The sequence below is a fragment of the Papio anubis genome, chromosome 14, assembly GCF_008728515.1.
Source record: "Papio anubis isolate 15944 chromosome 14, Panubis1.0, whole genome shotgun sequence".
Taxonomy (NCBI): domain Eukaryota; kingdom Metazoa; phylum Chordata; class Mammalia; order Primates; family Cercopithecidae; genus Papio; species Papio anubis.
Window position 1 is genome coordinate 11,424,055 of NC_044989.1, and position 17,750 is coordinate 11,441,804.

The 17,750-nt window shown below is 49.7% G+C and overlaps 1 protein-coding gene across 7 annotated transcripts in view; it reads left to right on the plus strand.

The window, feature by feature from the left end:
- Window positions 1-17,319, plus strand: part of GREB1 (growth regulating estrogen receptor binding 1) — a 131,295-nt gene extending 113,976 nt beyond the window's left edge. For 5 of the 7 annotated variants that reach the window (XM_009183691.4, XM_021924580.2, XM_021924582.2 and 2 more), the window contains 10 exons: window positions 543-701; window positions 2,351-2,493; window positions 5,314-5,475; window positions 7,269-7,473; window positions 8,236-8,410; window positions 9,446-9,664; window positions 10,596-10,731; window positions 12,850-13,050; window positions 13,787-13,925; window positions 15,456-15,619. In XM_009183691.4, coding sequence (XP_009181955.2) covers window positions 543-701; window positions 2,351-2,493; window positions 5,314-5,475; window positions 7,269-7,473; window positions 8,236-8,410; window positions 9,446-9,664; window positions 10,596-10,731; window positions 12,850-13,050; window positions 13,787-13,925; window positions 15,456-15,619 — 1,703 coding nt within the window. Of the gene's footprint in view, window positions 1-542; window positions 702-2,350; window positions 2,494-5,313; window positions 5,476-7,268; window positions 7,474-8,235; window positions 8,411-9,445; window positions 9,665-10,595; window positions 10,732-12,849; window positions 13,051-13,786; window positions 13,926-15,455 lie in introns of those variants that run through there. The other 2 variants (XM_009183690.4, XM_021924583.2) reach the window with 2 other exon arrangements.
- Window positions 17,320-17,750: the final 431 nt, after the last annotated feature.

Sequence of the window (17,750 nt, forward strand, 5' to 3'; positions counted from 1 at the left end):
GGGATTACAGGCATGAGCCACCGCGCCTGGCCAGGATACACAAATGCTTCACATTGTGTTACAATTACCTGCAGTATTTAGTGCCATAACGTGCTATATAGCAAGCTTGTCCAACCCACGGGCTGCATGTGGCCCAGGACAGCTTTGAATGTGGTTCCACATACATTTGTAAACTTTCTGAAAACATTATGAGATTTCTTTTTTTTCAATTTTTTTTTTTTAAGCTCAACAGCTATCATTGGTGTTAGTGTATTTTATGTGTGGCCCAAGACAATTCTTCCAATGTGGCCCAGGGAATCCAAAAGATTGGACACCCATGCTCAGAGGTTTGTAGCCCAAGACCAGTAGGCTACACCACATATCCTCGTGTGTAGCAGGCTGTGCCGTGTAGGTGTGTAAGTGCACTCTAGGATGTTAGCACAGTGACAGAATCGCCTGATGTCACATTTCTCAGAACGTATTCTGTGTTGTTCAGCGACGCATGACTGTAAATCGTTTTCACTTCCTATTTTGTCACATCTATGTTTCTACCAATCTTGCAGACCTCAGAGAAGAATCTGACTGGCATTATCTCCAGCTTAGCGACCCCTGGCCAGACCTGGAGCTGTTCAAGAAGTTGCCCTTTGACTACATCATTCATGACCCGAAGTATGAAGATGCCAGCCTGATTTGTTCACACTATCAGAGTATAAAGAGTGAAGGTCAGACTTTGAATCTCTCGTTTCACCTTCCAAAGTGTATGGGCACAGCCTCTTGAAGGGACGAGCTGGATTTTGTTAGGCATAAAATCAGGTGGTGATGAATTAACCTGCCATACGTAGTACAGAACTGAGGTCACCACCTCCCTGTATGAGGAAGGGAGGAATGGGAACCTGTGAATTGAAGAGTGTTGCTCAGGAAGTGCTAAGTGATGATGATGACACCCTTGCTGATTTGTCACTATTGGAATATTCTGAAGACTCTGGTTAATATAAGATAAAAGATGTGTATGTTTACTTACTAATTTGGAATTGTCAAAATGGGTACATGTGTTCACCTCTCCTCCCCCGATGTCTTGATTTTTCCCTCCCCCTTAGGGATCCCCAACATCTGTGGTGTGCTGACACTGCAGTGTACCGGGGCCAGCGCGATTATAAACTTAGATTAGAAAGATTTGGTAAATGCCACGAGAAAGGAAATGACTGTATTAGTCCATTTCACGCTGCTGCTGACAGACATACCTGAGACTGGGTAATTTATAAAGAAAAAGAGGGTTAATGGACTCACAGTTCCACGTGGCTGAGGAGGCTTCACAATCATGGTGGAAAGCGCAAGGCATGTCTTACATAGCAGCAGGCAAGAGAGAATGAGAGCCCAGCAAAAGGGGAAACCCCTTATAAAACCATCGCATCTTGTGAGACTTACTCTGTACCATGAGGGCAGTATTAGGGAAACTGCCCCCATGATTCAGTTATCTCCCATCAGGTCCCTCCCACAACATGTAAAAATTATGGGAGCTACAATTCAAGATAGATTTGGGTGGGGACACAGACAAACAATATCAGTGACCCACGAGACTCCATTTTAAACCAACAACTTTATCATCTTTGCTATCAGAATAGATCCCTTGCACCAAGGATCCTTCTTGTAGGCCAGTCTCTAATGAAGGCAGAGTATTAAAATCTTAATTGGCCAGGTCATTTGAAAAACAAGCCGGGGCCAGATGTGGTGGCTCACGCCTGTAATCTCAGCACTTTGGGAGGCTGAGGTGGACGGATCACCTGAGGTCAGGAGTTCGAGATCAGCCTGGCCAACATGGCAAAACCCCATCTCTACAAAAAATGCAAAACTTAGCCAGGTGTGGTGGCATGCACCTGTAATCCCAGCTACTCAGGAGGCTGAGGCAGGAGAATCACTTGAACCTGCGAGGCGGAGGTTGCAGTGAGCTGAGATCATGCCACTGTACTCCAGCCTGAGTGACAGAGCAAGACCTTGTCTCCAAAAACCAAACAAAAAAAGAAAAACAAGGGACAGTTCATCTGCATTCAGTGCTGGCATGTTAAGTTGGCAATCGATTTAAATTGTATAGTGGATCTTTACATAGGTGCTGATGAAATGTTTTTAGTCTACAGTAAGACATGATATGGACAGTGCCTTAATTAGTTTATTCCACTGACACTTTTGTGGTCCTTCATTGTCTCCTTTGACCAGCTGTCACATCAGGGCCCAGGGAGGTGAGAGGCAGTCCTCCCCAACAGAACAGAATCCTGTCGTCTGGGCATTTTGAGCATTTTGGTTTCTGTTTGAGCAGGCAGGGGATAATATTTGCTTTGCTCCCTGCTGCTTTTTAATCCTGGGGAATTTGGTGCAGACAGAGGGATGTCCCGGAAGCCGGAGGACCTTTATGTGCGGCGTCAGACGGCACGGATGAGACTGTCCAAGTACGCAGCATACAACACTTACCACCACTGCGAGCAGTGCCACCAGTACATGGGCTTCCACCCCCGCTACCAGGTAGGCCTTAGCAGCTCCCCACCAGGCGTTTCATCTTGGCCCACATCATCCATTCCCCTGCTCGCTCACCCTTTCATTCTAGAGTAGGAGATAGAGAGTTCTGGAAGCCCTGGCTTCCTGGTCTATTTGCATCCTCTGTTCCCTTCAATTGTCTGTGGAATTATTGCTGGAACTAGAGCACCACGGTTCTCCTGGGGTTGTGTGTTTATCAGTGGCCAAGTTACCCAGCCGTGGAAGTGGTCATCATCTTTAGGTCCCAGTGATTTCAGAAGTTAGTCCAATGCAGCAGATGCTCACCAGGTGCTTATTCTGTACCAGGCACTGGGGGTGCAGAGCTGAATCAACTCTGTCCCCATCCTCCACACTCAGTCTAGGAGGGAGATGGGCTCATAAGCAAAACATAATGATGTGAAGCAGGCAAAAAGAGTACTATGGTTGAAGCACAGAAGTCCATTGATAAGAGGAGGAATTTGCATTTATTGAGCACCTACTGCATGCTAGGTAATGTGCCTAGGCACTTTTTATATATCAATCTCTCCCAACCTTTTATGCAATAGAAAATATTTATCCTGGACACATAGAAATGGATAAGGCTCCTGACCCAGGGCTCTGGCTGCCTCAGGCTCTGGTGGGTCACCTGAAGCCACACCTGCTGGCCACTCACGGTGCACTGGATGGGAACTGTCCTGTCTAGTGTCCTATTTATTTCACACTAAAATTTCATTGTCCCTGTTTTATAAATGAGGATCCTGTTTGGGTAGGGAGCGGAAGAGAGAAGATTTGGAAGAATTAATAAGAATTTGCCAAGGGGCCAAGAATTAATAAGATGAAGGGAGAGGGACAGCACGTGTGGGAGAGGGGAGGTGGGGTTTCCGGGGGATGGGAAGTGATGTGGGTTGGGTGTTTCTGGAACCCAGACTTTGGGGTGGGTACACTCAGCCATGAAACTCGGAGGGTAGGCAGAGGCCAGACCACAAAACGCCTGGTGGGCACCGTGGAGAGGAACGAGGACTCTTTCAGCAGGAACTCCAAGTGCAGCCCAGTGTGGGCAGAGCTGTGTTTAGACTGGTCTCTTAGTCCCATAGAGGTGTATGGAGTGCCTGGGAGGCTGGTTATTTATAAACAGGGGAGAGGATTTATTTTAAATGGAGTATTTCTTTTCATTTCAGACCCAAGCAAGGGAGAGAGGGGTGGAGGGAGAGGACCAGAGTTGGCGGGAGCTAGTCAGATGCCTGGCTGGGGAGCAGAGGCGTGTAGGGCAGCTGATGTCTTGGGCTGCTTTCAGAAAGGCCTGAGGCAAGAGCACTGGCCTCTCTTTCCATCCCTTTTGCAGAGGGAAACAGCCTCTGTCTGCCTGGCTTTGAGCTTGGCTGCCGGGGACGCAGCACTTTGAGTATGCAATTGTACTGTAGATGAAAGAAAGAACATATGAGCAATTTTTTGAGGGTCAAAATAATCAGTAATCCCATTTGTTCCAGATAAACTCTCCTAACATTTTGTTTCTTGGAGATGTAGTTTGTCTTTCAAGGCAAACAAAAGCATATGTGAAAACACGTCCTTGATTTTGAAATGTAGGGAACTGAAAGGGACTGAAGGGTGTCAGTCCCCAGTCATCCCTGTCAGTGTCGGGAGTGGGTGGTGCCGTCAGGACCTCGGGCTGCATCAACAGACACCAGAGCACAGAGGAGGAGGAGAGGCAGCCGGCTGGGCTGCGCCTGGCCTCTGTTCTCAGGGGTGTGCAGGTCTGGGGGCCACAGTGGAAGATGAGGAGGCCTGGGACGCTGAGGGGGCTTGAAACCAGCTGGTGCTGGTGCAGAGGCTGTGTGACCCACTGGCTGCCGTCTCCATGTGGCCCGCACCTGCTCATTCTGTTTTCTTTTCCAAGGCTCCCTTGACCTTTTTTATGAAACTGCCTCAGTGTGTCCTCCTTAACTGCCTCCCCCAGTCAAAATCCCTTTGTCCCTCATCTCTGCTCCCAAAGAAAGAGCTCTGTGGGTCTAGCAGAGCCATGGCAGAGATTAAAGCAGTGTGTGCTCGTCCGCCTCCTCCCCTGGGGACCCTGGGATGCATGCAGAACACAAGCTAGGAGGGGATGTCAGTAGGGAGGGCTGTGAGTCGGTGGGGTCCTAAGAGGATGTTCAAGCTGAGGGCAAAGCTGGGCTGGAAGTCACACCCAGAGCAGCACGTGCGCAGATGTGGGGTGTGAGGCTCCTGGGAAATGGAGGCTGGAGGAGGTGACTAAGGGCACAGCCAGACTTGGTGACAGGAGTGAGTCCAAGGTCTCTGAATGTCAGTTTCCACATCTGTAAAATGGGGATGATGACAGTACTGCTTTGTAGGATTGTTAATGGCAGCACACAGGACAGAACGGTGCCAGGCGAGAAGTGTTATGGGAGTGTCCAGGCATATGCAGCTAGTGTTAATATGCGATTGCATGTAACTGTGATGGAAAAATACACGTATTAGAATTACAAATGAGCTCTGTAGCATGAATGCTTTAGTTGGTGACCCAGAACAGGGCTCTAGTTCAAAGCCACGGGAACCAAAAAGCTTGCTGCCTGCGCGGCACAGCGGGGTGGGGCCCCATGCGGACTGAGGATGGGAGCAGGCTCTCGCCGTGGCTGTGTGGTCTCGGGCGTGCTTGACCTGTCAACAGACCTGGGTGTCTACACTTTTCACTGGAGTCACCCTGTGGGTTTCTTGTGCTGTAGGGAAGAGGTGACCGTGAACTGCACGTTGTCACAGCAGGGTGGGCCTGGGGTCTTCCAGAAAGCAGGCCGAACTCTGACGGCAAGCTCTGTCCTTTCCCCCACACCCCAGCTGTATGAGTCCACCCTGCACGCCTTTGCCTTCTCTTACTCCATGCTAGGAGAGGAGATCCAGCTGCACTTCATCATCCCCAAGTCCAAGGAGCACCACTTTGTCTTCAGCCAACCTGGAGGCCAGCTGGAGAGCATGCGACTGCCCCTCGTGACAGACAAGGTACTGGCTCAGAGACCTAGTGGGGCAGATCCAAGTGGCTTCAAGTGGGGACTGAGCGGGGGACTAGAGACAGAGCTGCCTGATGAGGGAGTGCAGGCACCGATACAGGGACTGAACTTGGAGGAGGCTGGTGTCACACACAGGCTCTGGAGTCACTCCAATTCAAGCCTCAGCCTTGCTCTACCATTTACTAGTTGTGTATTTGAACATGTCACTTAGTATCTGCAAGCCTTGATTTCCTCATTGTAGTGTTGAACAGTAGTAACTTGCAAAAGCTTGTGGTGAAAACTATTTGGAATAACTGATGAAAGGCCCTAGCTCTGTGCCTGGAAGATAACAGGAGCTGGGTAGATGTTCATCTGCTCCATCTTTTCTTGAATGCTCTGCCAGGTAACATTTCGCGTAGGCTTAGGTAGAACAGTACAGTGAATCCTCTAGAACCCATTACCAACTCCAGCAATTGCTAACTCATGGCCAGCCCTGTTTCATCTGTCCCTCTCTCCTCTTCTTCCTTCCTGTTTTGTTTGGAAGTAAATCCCAGACCTCAAATCATGTCATCTATCTATAGATATTTATACCTGTAGATATAGATATCTCAGTGTGTCTCTCTAAAAGACACATTTCCTTTTATCTTTTGAAGAGATTGTTCTGAATGTTCCATTGTCTCTGACCATTCTTACAGAGATGCTCCTTGTAGAGCTTTTGGTTTGACAGTGCTCACCTGATCATCTCAGAGTCAGCTGGCTGCTCCTTACCCAGCCCCACTCAAGGCAGGCCATGTGGAGAAGCTGCTTTTCCTTCTCCAGAGTGCCAGGCACCTGTGCAGTTGCACCTGGCCTTTCAGACCCAGCAGCCTGTTATTAAGCAATGAAAATATTCGTAATGTACCCAACAGGCCTTCATTGTAAGGTACCTCCTAACCCACGGGCTGGGGTTGGGTGTTGCGGTGAAATTCCATGGATGAGATATGAGAGCTGGGGTTTCTCCACCACTCCACTCACCTTCCAGCCTTCCTGGCGGAGCTGGCCGTGAGCACTAGTGCCTCACAGTGTTTGGCAGGTGCTTTGAGGAATTCAGAGGGAGCAGAGGGCCTACCTCTGCCAGATGAACTTATTGTTAAGGAAGGAGTTGAAGAAAACAGTTATTTACATAAAAGATATAACAACCCGAGTGGATAGCTAAGCTCTATGGGGCAGCGATTAGGGGTGTTGTGTGTTCCTAGTGTATGGAAAATGCAAGGCATGCATGAATAATGAGTACTCTGGGCATAACATTAGATTCTAATATGAGAGGGTAATGAATTTGGTCAATCGCTATATGCCAGTTAGTTTCTGTTGCCTAACACACCATTCCCAAATAAGCATTAGCTTTGGGATCTGTGGGCTAGCAGGTTGGGCTTGCTTCAGCCAGCTGGTTTTCTGGGCTCGGTTGTACTCACTCACTCGTGTTGACAGTGAGCCAGCAGGTTGTCTGCGGGCTGGCTGGTGGCCTCAGCTAGGCTGTTCAGCTCTCCTCCAAGTGGTCTCTCATCGTCCAGCAGGCTAGCCCGGGCTTGTGCATAGGAGAGTTCTGAGAGGGAGTGGAACATGTAAGTCATCTTGAGGCTATGCCCAGGACTGGCACAAGGCCATTTTTCCTGCCTTTTACTGGGAAAAGCAAGTCACAAGGCTGAAAATTCCAGCAGTATGGAAATGGTCATCATTCTGTGATGGAAAATGCTGCAAAGTCATGTCAAGGGACTAATTGTGGCCACATTTACAAACACTCTACCTCATGATACCTGTACTTTGCAGAGCCATGAATATATAAAAAGTCCAACATTCACTCCAACCACTGGCCGTCACGAACATGGGCTCTTTAATCTGTACCATGCAATGGATGGTGCCAGCCATTTGCATGTGCTGGTCGTCAAGGAATACGAGATGGCGATTTATAAGAAATACTGGCCCAACCACATCATGCTGGTGCTCCCCAGTATCTTCAACAGCGCTGGAGTTGGTGAGTGTCCTTTAACATCATCTACTCAGTCAAACTCCTGTGAACGAACACTTGAGAGAGTATTCTAGAGACGAAAGTTAAACATGTGACATCAAGCCTTTTACTTTTGGACTTTTAAAGCTATTTTCATTTTGTTTGACTTTTTTATGCAGTCTTCCCCCTGGCCCCAGTGTTTGGTTATCCATTTAATGGATATTTTCTTTCTTTCGTTCTTTTTTTTTTTTTTTTTTGAGATGGAATCTTGCTCTGTCGCCCAGGCTGGAGTGCAATGGTATGATCTCGGCTCATTGCAACCTCCGTCTTATGGGTTCAAGCTATTCTCCCACCTCAGCTGCCCGAGTAGCTGGCATTACAGACACCAACCATGACTCCCAGCTAACTTTTGTATTTTTGTAGAGACGGGGTTTCACCACATTGGCTAAGCTGGTCTCAAACTCGTGACCTCAGGTGATCTGCCTGCCTTGGCCTCCCAAAGTGCTGGGATTATAGACGTGAGCCACTGCGCCTGGCCAAATTGATATTTTCAATGGTTAGAGAAGAAAGCATAAGAAAGCAAATGTGTGTTCCACCTGGAGAGGAGTGTTTTCCTCCCTGTAGTTTTCTCTCCCTAGCCCGTGGGCCGTGTTCTGTGACAGGTGATGCATGTCAGGAAGGTCGGAGCTGGCTTGTCTGGGCGGCCTTGGTGGCAGGTCTGCCTGGGGTCTGCCTGCTGTGGGTGTGGGTGTGAGACAGCCCTGAGTCCAGTTGCTTCGCCCATTGTAGGTGCCGCCCATTTCCTCATCAAGGAGCTGTCGTACCATAACCTGGAGCTTGAGCGGAACCGGCAAGAGGAGCTAGGGATCAAGCCGCAGGACATCTGGCCTTTCATCGTGATCTCTGATGACTCCTGCGTGATGTGGAACGTGGTGGATGTCGACTCTGCTGGGGAGAGAAGCAGGTGAGGTGGCCTGACAGCACTGCCACCCTACGAAGGATGACCAACGAGTGTGCACTCTCTGTATGGGGAATGCGCCCAGCCCTGAAGACCGGAGGGCCTCTCATAGTGGAAGGGGTGGGTGTGGTTCCCAGAGCCCTGGGTGTGGTAAAAGTGAGCTCACGTGCCAAGCCTGGCTTGCTTTTAACTTTAAAAAATTGTCTTTGGGCCAGGTGTGGTGGCTCATGCCTGTAATCCCAGCACTTTGGGAGGCAGAGGCGGGTGGATCACAAGGTCAGGAGATCGAGACCATCCTGGCTAACACAGTGAAACCCTGTCTCTACTGAAAGTACAAAAAAATTAGCCAGGCGTGGTGGCGGGCACCTGTAGTCCCAGCTACTCGGGAGGCTGAGGCAGGAGAATGGTATGAACCCGGGAGGCGGAGCTTGCAGTGAGTGGAGATGGTGCCTCCGCACTCCAGCCTGGGTAACACAGCGAGACTCTGTCTCAAAAAAAAAAAAAATTGTTATTGAAGTATAATACAGAAAATCACACTATCCATTTAATATATAGACAAAAAGGAAAGTATAATACATATACAGAACTTTTCCCAAGCTGAGCACATTCATTTAACCAACTCTGATATTAAGAAAGGGACATTGCTGCCCCCCGGAAACTCCCTTCCTGCTGCCCCCAGCCCCACCCCTCCTCGCTAGCCTGACTGCTGACTCCTAGCTTTATTTGTATTTGCTGTGTGACTTTAAGCAAATGGCTAAATCATTTTGGGTTCTAGTTTCCTCATCTGCGATTAATACCTATGCCATGGGGTTGTTGTGAGAATTGACTAAATTATGGTCTGCAAATGTGTTCAGCACATAGAAGAAATGAGTGCCCGTGGGAAGCACCCAGCAGGGTGCCTGGCCCCTGGGGGCCTGTGCAGGGTACAGGCCTGTGCAGGTGTTCACGGCAGTCTCAGAGCCGGTACCACACTGCCTGGTCCCAAGGGCCTTGCTGCTGCTTGGTGTCAGCCTAGGGGCTCACTCTCCCTCCTTCGAGCAGGGAGTTCTCCTGGTCGGAAAGGAACGTGTCTTTGAAGCACATCATGCAGCACATTGAGGCTGCCCCCAACATCACGCACTACGCCCTGTTGGGCCTGCGGAAGTGGTCCAGCAAGACCCGGGCCAGCGAGGTGCGAGAGCCCTTCTCCCGCTGCCACGTGCATAATTTCATCATCCTGAACGTGGACCTGACCCAGAACGTGCAGTACAACCAGAACCGGTGAGCACCTGCACCCGGGGCGGAGGAGGCGGCGGCCCTGGGGGCGCAGAGTCCTGAGTGAGGGCAGCCTCGGGCTGCAGAGGCGTCCTGGCGGTGAGCACTGGCCTGGCCTTGCTCTCCGTTGTCCCAGTTTTTTTAGTGCTGAATAATTTTGAGTATTCACAGATCATTCAGCTTCATTCACCAATTCTCATGATGCTTTGAGTGAGTTACATTGGACTGTGTGGTTTTTTTTTTTTCTTGCCTTTTTGATTCATTCTCCCAATACATTGCTTTTTAGGAGCTTTAGCACGGAAGAAAATGATAATTTCCGTAGGTTTCTGTACATATCTAGTCACAGAAGTGCTCCCATCTCCAGAGGATTCAATTGCTCAGTGTCCATGGAGGGCCTGTCTGCACCGGGCACTGGGCCACAGCCTGCATCAGCTGCTGGAAGAGGGTGGGTTTTGGAGCCAGGCTGACTGGGCCTCTAGGAACCCGGGTTCTGCTGTGTATCATGTTTGCAGCACAGGCAGGCCACTCACCTCCGAGCCCTATTCTTCTTCTCAGCTGTAAAACGCGGCTCATGTTTTTACCCTCGGAGGTTTTTTGTTGCTTTCTTTTTCACCGATGCGCGAGGTCGTGTTGGTAACGTTTCTCACGTGCACTCGGCCCTTGGCCTCTGGTCACCACTGGGCAGTCCTCGTGTGGTTGAAGCGTGAGGTACACACTGCCTTTCCCGTGCAGAGATGGCCCTGTTTGTCCTGTGGATTTTCCTTGTCTGTTTTGCCTTACGTTTCCCCTAGAGTAAGGAAGGTCTTGAGGCAAGAATGAAGCCCACTCCACCTTCATAGCCCCCTATGATGGGGACCCACACGCTAGGTGCTGGGGGCAGTGACGGAGGGTGTGAGCCGTGCCCCATCAGACCCACCCCTTCTCTGGCCCTGAGTAGGTTCCTGTGTGACGATGTAGACTTCAACCTGCGGGTGCACAGCGCCGGCCTCCTGCTCTGCCGGTTCAACCGCTTCAGCGTGATGAAGAAGCAGATCGTGGTGGGCGGCCACAGGTCCTTCCACATCACGTCCAAGGTGAGCTCCTCGCTGCTGGGCAGGCCTCTGTGTCCACCGCCTGGGCCGCCCTGGCACGCACACTGAGGGTAGGAGCAATCGGGGGAGGCCGTGTCTCTTTCAAGCGCGTGGGGCGGGGCCCTACTGGGTGGGGTCAGTAAAGGTTTTTAATTGGCATTGAGCCCTGGGAAATGACAGGCTCCGTGGGGTCTCTCTTCTACCTCTGATATATTAACCAGTATCCCGCAAGCTTCTGCTGGGGGCAAGGCTCCAACCAAGCCTTCCTGTGTGTTCTCACCCGCCCCAGCTGGGTGAGGTCTCAGGCCACGCTCTTCCTTGGGCCCCTGGGATGGTGCCTGGTTGCATAACTATTTGAATGGCTCTGCAGGCTGGCCCCATAGTCACACTATGTGTCCACTTGGAAGCCTCGGGGTGGGGAGGGACCTGGTGCGATTACGTGTGTTCCAGCTAAGCAGGCCTGGGGAATTAAGATGTACAATCACAGCAAGTCTTGATAGCTCTGTGTCTTCCAGGAAGCAATGCCGCAGGTGTGTCTCTGCCTGAAGCTCTCCCCAGTCCTATGGGCCAGTGCCCCTTTCTCTGTCACTTCTGTCTGTCATGATCCTGCCCTAATGCCACCAGCTGCCTTTCCCAGCCTCTTTCCCTCCTCATCTCTGTAAACTGCTGAGTTGACAGAGTTAGCTACGCTGAGGTGGGCTGGGTCTGAGTTGGGACATCAGCTCCATCTTCACTGACCCCCAGAGGCAGGTACTGCGCCTTTTCCAGCAGTGCGGGGCCTCTCCTCATTTCTCTTGCAAAGTAACAAGACCTTTAAATAAAAGGCCCCCACTTACACCATCACTGAGATCTTAAAATTGTGTGAGGTTTGTTGTTTAATCAGGGAAAACAGACACCTTCACCATGTCTCCATCAAAGGGCCAGACGTGCCTTTAAAACGAACTTTCCTTTTATGTCCTTCAGTGTCATTTTTAAACTCTTAGATATTTTATCTTTATTATTTGAACATAATCTTAATTTTCTATTACATTTGATTGCATATTGGTTATACATAAGAAAGCTAGTCATGTCTTATAATTTTTCACGTGAGTGAAATCACTGCATTGTTTTCATTTATTCATTAGATACTTACTGAGCAGCCAATCCCCATGCTCAGGAGTACACAGCCCAGCAGCCGTGGCAGATGTCAGACACGTGGCTAGTTAAGGACCATCGGGAGAAGCACCACAAAAGTGAACTGTGTGTCTCGGGGAGACCTGAGTCTGTGGGAGTTCCCGGGGAAGTGACATTAAAGCAGAGACCTGGAGGAAGAGAGTGAGCCACATATCCAGGCAGGGGCGGGGTGGGGACAGAGGCAGGGACAGAGGCAGGGGCAGGGACATGGGCAGGGACAGAGGCAGGGGCAGGGACATGGGCAGGGACAGAGGCGGGGACAGTGGCAGGGGCAGGGACATGGGCAGGGACAGAGGCAGGGGCAGGGGCACGGGCAGAGGCAGGGACAGAGGCAGGGACAGGGACAGGATGCCTCCAGTGGGTGAAGGTGCAGAAGGGTAGGAGTGAGGTCAGTATGGAGGAAGGGGAGGAGGGTGGCGGGGAGGAGCTGCAGAAGTAGGCAAGGCTTCCCAGCTATGGGAAAGTTCCAGACTTTTCTCTAGGACTCACAGGAGGGAAGCCAGTGAGAGTCTGATGTAGACGTGTTGGTGATGGAGCAAGAGCCTGTGGCTCGGATGCCAGCTGTGGGTGGGAAGAGCCCCGGGGCTGGGCGGGACCGGGACAGGATCTCTGGTGGGGAGCTGGCCACTCCCAGAGGCCTGCATCCCCCAGGCCTGTGGGTACTCTTGTTTTCTCTAGACCGGAAAGCCGGTTTCCTGCATGGAATGATCAGTGTCTATAATTCTTACTGATTGGGTTGGTTCATTTGAACATGTCTCTTGCATATTTCCCTTGAGTAAAACCTAATATTTCTCAACAGAGAAGTTTATTCTTGAAGTATGTGTTCTCAGTTCATTCCCCTGAGCGACACAAGCTTCCATTCTGGGCCACCCCGTGCCGCCCAGAAGCCGTGGGAAGGTCCTCGCTCCTCAGGGCAGTAGTGGCCTGACACTCCCCCTTCCCGTGCAGGTGTCCGATAACTCCGCGGCGGTCGTGCCGGCCCAGTACATCTGTGCCCCGGACAGCAAGCACACCTTCCTCGCGGCGCCCGCCCAGCTCCTGCTGGAGAAGTTCCTGCAGCACCACAGCCACCACTTCTTCCCGCTCTCCCTGAAGAACCATGACCACCCAGTGCTGTCTGTCGACTGTTACCTTAACCTGGGATCTCAGGTGACTTTCAGAGGAGGTGCTGTCGAATCCCTAATTCAGAGAAATCTCTAGAACCGATGGACTGGAATCTGGGACTCTGAATCCTAAGTCCTCAACTCCTTCGTCTCGGGGTTGACCCCACTTTATAGCTTTTGCCATTCAGCTGAGAGAGCTGAGATGCTTTGCCCGGAAGTAAGAAGATAGGAAGCCAGCCCACTTCTGATGCGCAAACATTTTTTTTTTTTTTTTTTTTTTTGAGATGGAGTTTCACTCTTCTCGCCCAGGCTGGAGTGCAATGGCACAATCTCAGCTCACTGCAGTCTTGGCCTCCCAAGTTCAAGTGATTCTCCTGCCTCAGCCTCCCAAGTAGCTGAGAGTACAGGCATGTGCCACCATGCCTGGCTAATTTTTGTATTTTTAGTAGAGATGGGGTTTCACCATGTTGGCCAGGCTGGTCTCCAACTCCTGACCTCAGGTGATCCACCCACCTCGGCCTCCCAAAATGCTGGGGTTACAGGTGTGAGCCACTGCGTCCCGCCTAAATATTCTGATTCTCAGATGAACTCATGACTAGATAAATCTGGATAAAACTTCCAGAATTGATTTTTCAGATACAGATTTGGAAATAACATGAAAATATTGTCTCTGGCCCCCCAAAAATCTTGAGCTGGACCAAGCAGTTGGTATTTACTAGATGCAAACACTACTGAGCATTTCATAGAAAACGGTGCTCTCTCTTAGATTTCTTCTTTTTCAGATTTCTGTTTGCTATGTGAGCTCCAGGCCCCACTCTTTAAACATCAGCTGCTCGGACTTGCTGTTCAGTGGACTGCTGCTGTACCTCTGTGACTCTTTTGTGGGAGCTAGCTTTTTGAAAAAGTTTCATTTTCTGAAAGGTAACTTTTGTACTCTTAACCCTGCACCTTGTCTTCAATGGCTGTAGTCACTGGGTACCCTGAGGAGGGGACCTTTGGTCCTAGTCCTTATTTGCCCATGGGTAAACCGAGGATCAGAGAGGGAAGTGACTGCCTCAGCCACCCAGGAACGTGCAAGAGAGCTGGGATTTGATTTCCAGGGGCTCTCTTTTCCCTATACCTGTTTGGATAGAGGCAAAACACATCCCCCTTTCTTTTAGATGAATTGCAGACATTTTTTTAGCCTTTGTGTTTCTTGTCTTTCTTTCTTTCTTTCTTTTTTTTTTTTTTTTTTTTTTTTTTTTTTTTTTTTTTTTTTTTTTTTTTTTGAGATGGAGTCTCACTCTGTTGCCTTGGCTGGAGTGCAGTGGTGCAATCTTGGCTCACTGCAACTTCTGCCTCCCAGGTTCAAGTGATTCTCGTGCCTCAGCCTCCCAAGTATCTGGGATTACGGGCATCTGCCACCATGCCCGGCTAATTTTTTTATTTTTAGTAGAGACAGGGTTTTGCCATCTTGGCCAGGCTGGTCTTGACCTCCCGACCTCAGGTGATCTGTCCACCTTGGCCTCCCAAAGTGTTGGGATTACTGGCATGAGCCACCGCACCAGCCATCTGTGTTCTTTTCCAGCCCAAATCCTTCACATCAGTGTCCCAGTCGTTGCTGACACTCTTCCCCCTGGTAGACGAGTCTTCCTCCTCATCCTGGGAGGTCCCACACCACCTTGGCTTTTACGCCAGCCTTCCTCCTGTCTGCGCCAGCTTGGTTGAGAATGACAAGCACTTGTTCTGCATGACTTGAGAACACGATTTTCAGTCTGCATTTCCAGTCCTGCTCAGATCCCTAGCTGACCTTCGCTCTCCTTGGTGGCTCTTGGCTCTGACCTTCCTCTCTAGCAGGCACTGAGTGAACACCAGCAGCATCTAAGGCCTTGGGAAAGATCAGGAGGTTTCTACAGCAGTCTCTGCCTTGGGAAACATTTCATCTAAAGGGAGGACTGGAGACGAAGGTGGGGAGGGAGCAGACAGGGAAAGCATGGAGGAGACTGGGTTGACGTGTCGCCATGTGCTGGGAGTTGAGAGGAAGGAGAATTCCTGTGGTTGGCACATGGGACAGTGGGGGCTGTCCCAGGCCTGGATGGGTGGCAGAAGAGGGGGATGAAGCTGTAAGGTGGAGTAGGTAGGGTGGGGTATGTGAGCTACTGGCTGGGGCTGAGGATGCTTGGTTTGCAATTCGACCAGCCTCTCCCCTTCCTCTCCGCACCTCAGTTCAGTCCCTGCTCAGCTTTCCTTCTGCCTCCGTGTTTTCTCCCCCGCACACCTGCCCATCCCAGCCACACTCCTGTCTTGCTAAGATTGCACATCATCCTGAAAGAAGCAAGAGGCTGACTTGGAGCCGCCTCTGCCCTTCCCAGCAGCGCCCTGTCTTGCCATTGCAAGTAGAATCCAGGCAGCCGCTTTCATCTGGATAAACTCACCTTTTTCCTTCCCGCACCTCTGCCGTTGTCCACACAGGTGCGACCTTGTGTGTCATCTGTCAGGACCGGAGCTCACTGCGTCAGACGGTTGTCCGTCTGGAGCTCGAGGATGAGTGGCAGTTCCGGCTGCGCGATGAGTTCCAGACCGCCAATGCCAGGGAAGACCGGCCGCTCTTCTTTCTGACCGGACGACACATCTGAGGAAGACAGCGGCGAGTTTTCTGGAAGAGATGAGTGCTCAGAGCCCTCATGCTGTTGAGGCTAAAGGGAGGCCTGGAACTGTGGGGTGTTTGACTGGAATGGACCCCAGGGACTGTCTGCAGCACAGCCCCTCATAGTACATGTGGGCCCCTGAGGCTGTGGTCCTGGGAGCCAGGAAAAGACTCCGCAGTGGGTGGGAATGAAAACTTGAGACTCCCAAGTTCTGGGCCAGCCCATTGCCCATGGCTGTTTTAAAGCCTGTTTCATGAGGAACAAATATTTGCTTCCTGTCCTGACATTCGTGTGCTTCCATGGACAAACCTGATTTTTTTCTCTTAGTTCTAAAGAATCTTGGGTTATTTTGTAGCAGTGCCAGTATTTCAGTAGATGGGATTTCAGCCAAGTAGGTTCCCGTGTAACCTCCTACAAAGCAATATTCCAAAGGAACATTTTAACTGTAAAGGCTGGAGACAAGAAAAAATAAGTAGATCGTTTTAATAAGAATTATTTAATTGCCTATAAGTTTGCTGTTTCAGAGGCTAGCCCAAAGGCATCAAATTTAATAAAGTTAAACAAATTGATTTACTTCAGAGCAAATATGATCCTATTAAAATAATGTAGGGTAAATACCCTACCTCTTAGAAAGGGCAAAAATGCAAAGAAGCTTTCTTTAAAACTAAAAGGGTTTTCTGGGGAGGGTTGGGGAGGGTTGGGGAGGAGGAAATGAGGCTAACAGAGGTTGACCAAAAATTTGCCTTACAAAGGAGAAAGGACCACATTGCTTACTTGAAACAAACAATGAAAACAACCAAAAAACAATGAAAACAACCAAAGTGATATATAAAATAGTTGATGAGAACTAGACTTACGACTGTAATTTACTAGAGTTTAGTTTTCAGTTCCTGAAGTAGCTCATTTTCTCTTACTGATGTTTGGTTCCTCAGGGAAGAATCTCGCTTGACTAGAGAGGAGGTGGGAACAGAAGAGAGGAGGCAGGGAGATGGATTTCTTAGGGCTCACCCCTTCACAGGCTGACAGAATGGTTTTTTTTTTTTTTTTTTTTAGAGACAGAGTCTCGCTCTGTTGCCCAGGCTGGAGTGCAGTGGAGATCTCGGCTCACTGCAAGCTCCGCCTCCTGGATTCACACCAGTCTCCTGCCTCAGCCTCCCAAGTAGCTGGGACTACAGGCGCCCGCCACCATGCCTAGCTAATTTTTTGTATTTTTTAGTAGAGATGGGGTTTCACCGTGTTAGCCAGGATGGTCTCAATCTCCTTATCTTGTGATCCGCCTGCCTCGGCCTCCCAAAGTGCTGGGATTACAGGCGTGAACCACTGTGCCCGGCCCAGAATGGTTTTTAAAGCCGCAGTTGAGAGGCCACCCATTGCCCAGGCACCTGGACAGTGATCATCTTGTTCATCTTGTTCAATCCTTTCTTGTGTGATTGCAATTACTCTTCCCCTTTGAAAGATGAGAAGGTTGAGATGCAAAGAGTCTACCTTTCCAAGGTCTCACTGCTGGAAAGAGCTAGAAGCACAGTTCAAAGTTCTGATCTCTGGACTCTGCAGTCCAGGTCTCCCTTCTCCCACTCTCCTACCCTCAATGCCACACTGGTTTCGAAGTGGCACATAACTTGAAGGAAAAGTTTAAAGACAGTTCAAGGTAATCATCAGAATGCATTCTTTTTTTTTTTTTTTTTTTTTTTTAGTAGAGATGGGTTTTCGCCGTGTTGGCCAGGCTGGTCTTGAGCTCCTGGCCTCAGGTGATCTGCCCACCTCAGCCTCCCAAAGTACTGGGATTACAGGCACCTGGCCTCAGAATGCATTTACACATCTATCCTAGACATTTATAAGCACTGTAATGGATAACAATCCAAGAATAAATGATTGTAAAAGATGATGCCGAAGAGTTGATGTCAATCTTTTTTTCCTAAGAAAAAAAGTCCACGAGTATTAAATATTTAGATCAGTGTTTATAAAATGATCACTTTGTATATCTCATTATTCCTATTTTGGAATAAAAACTGACCTTCTTTAATCATACTTGTCTTTTGTAAATAGCAGCTTTTGTGTCATTCTTCCCACTTTATTAGTTAATTTAAATTGGAAAAAACCCTCCAACTAATATTCTTGT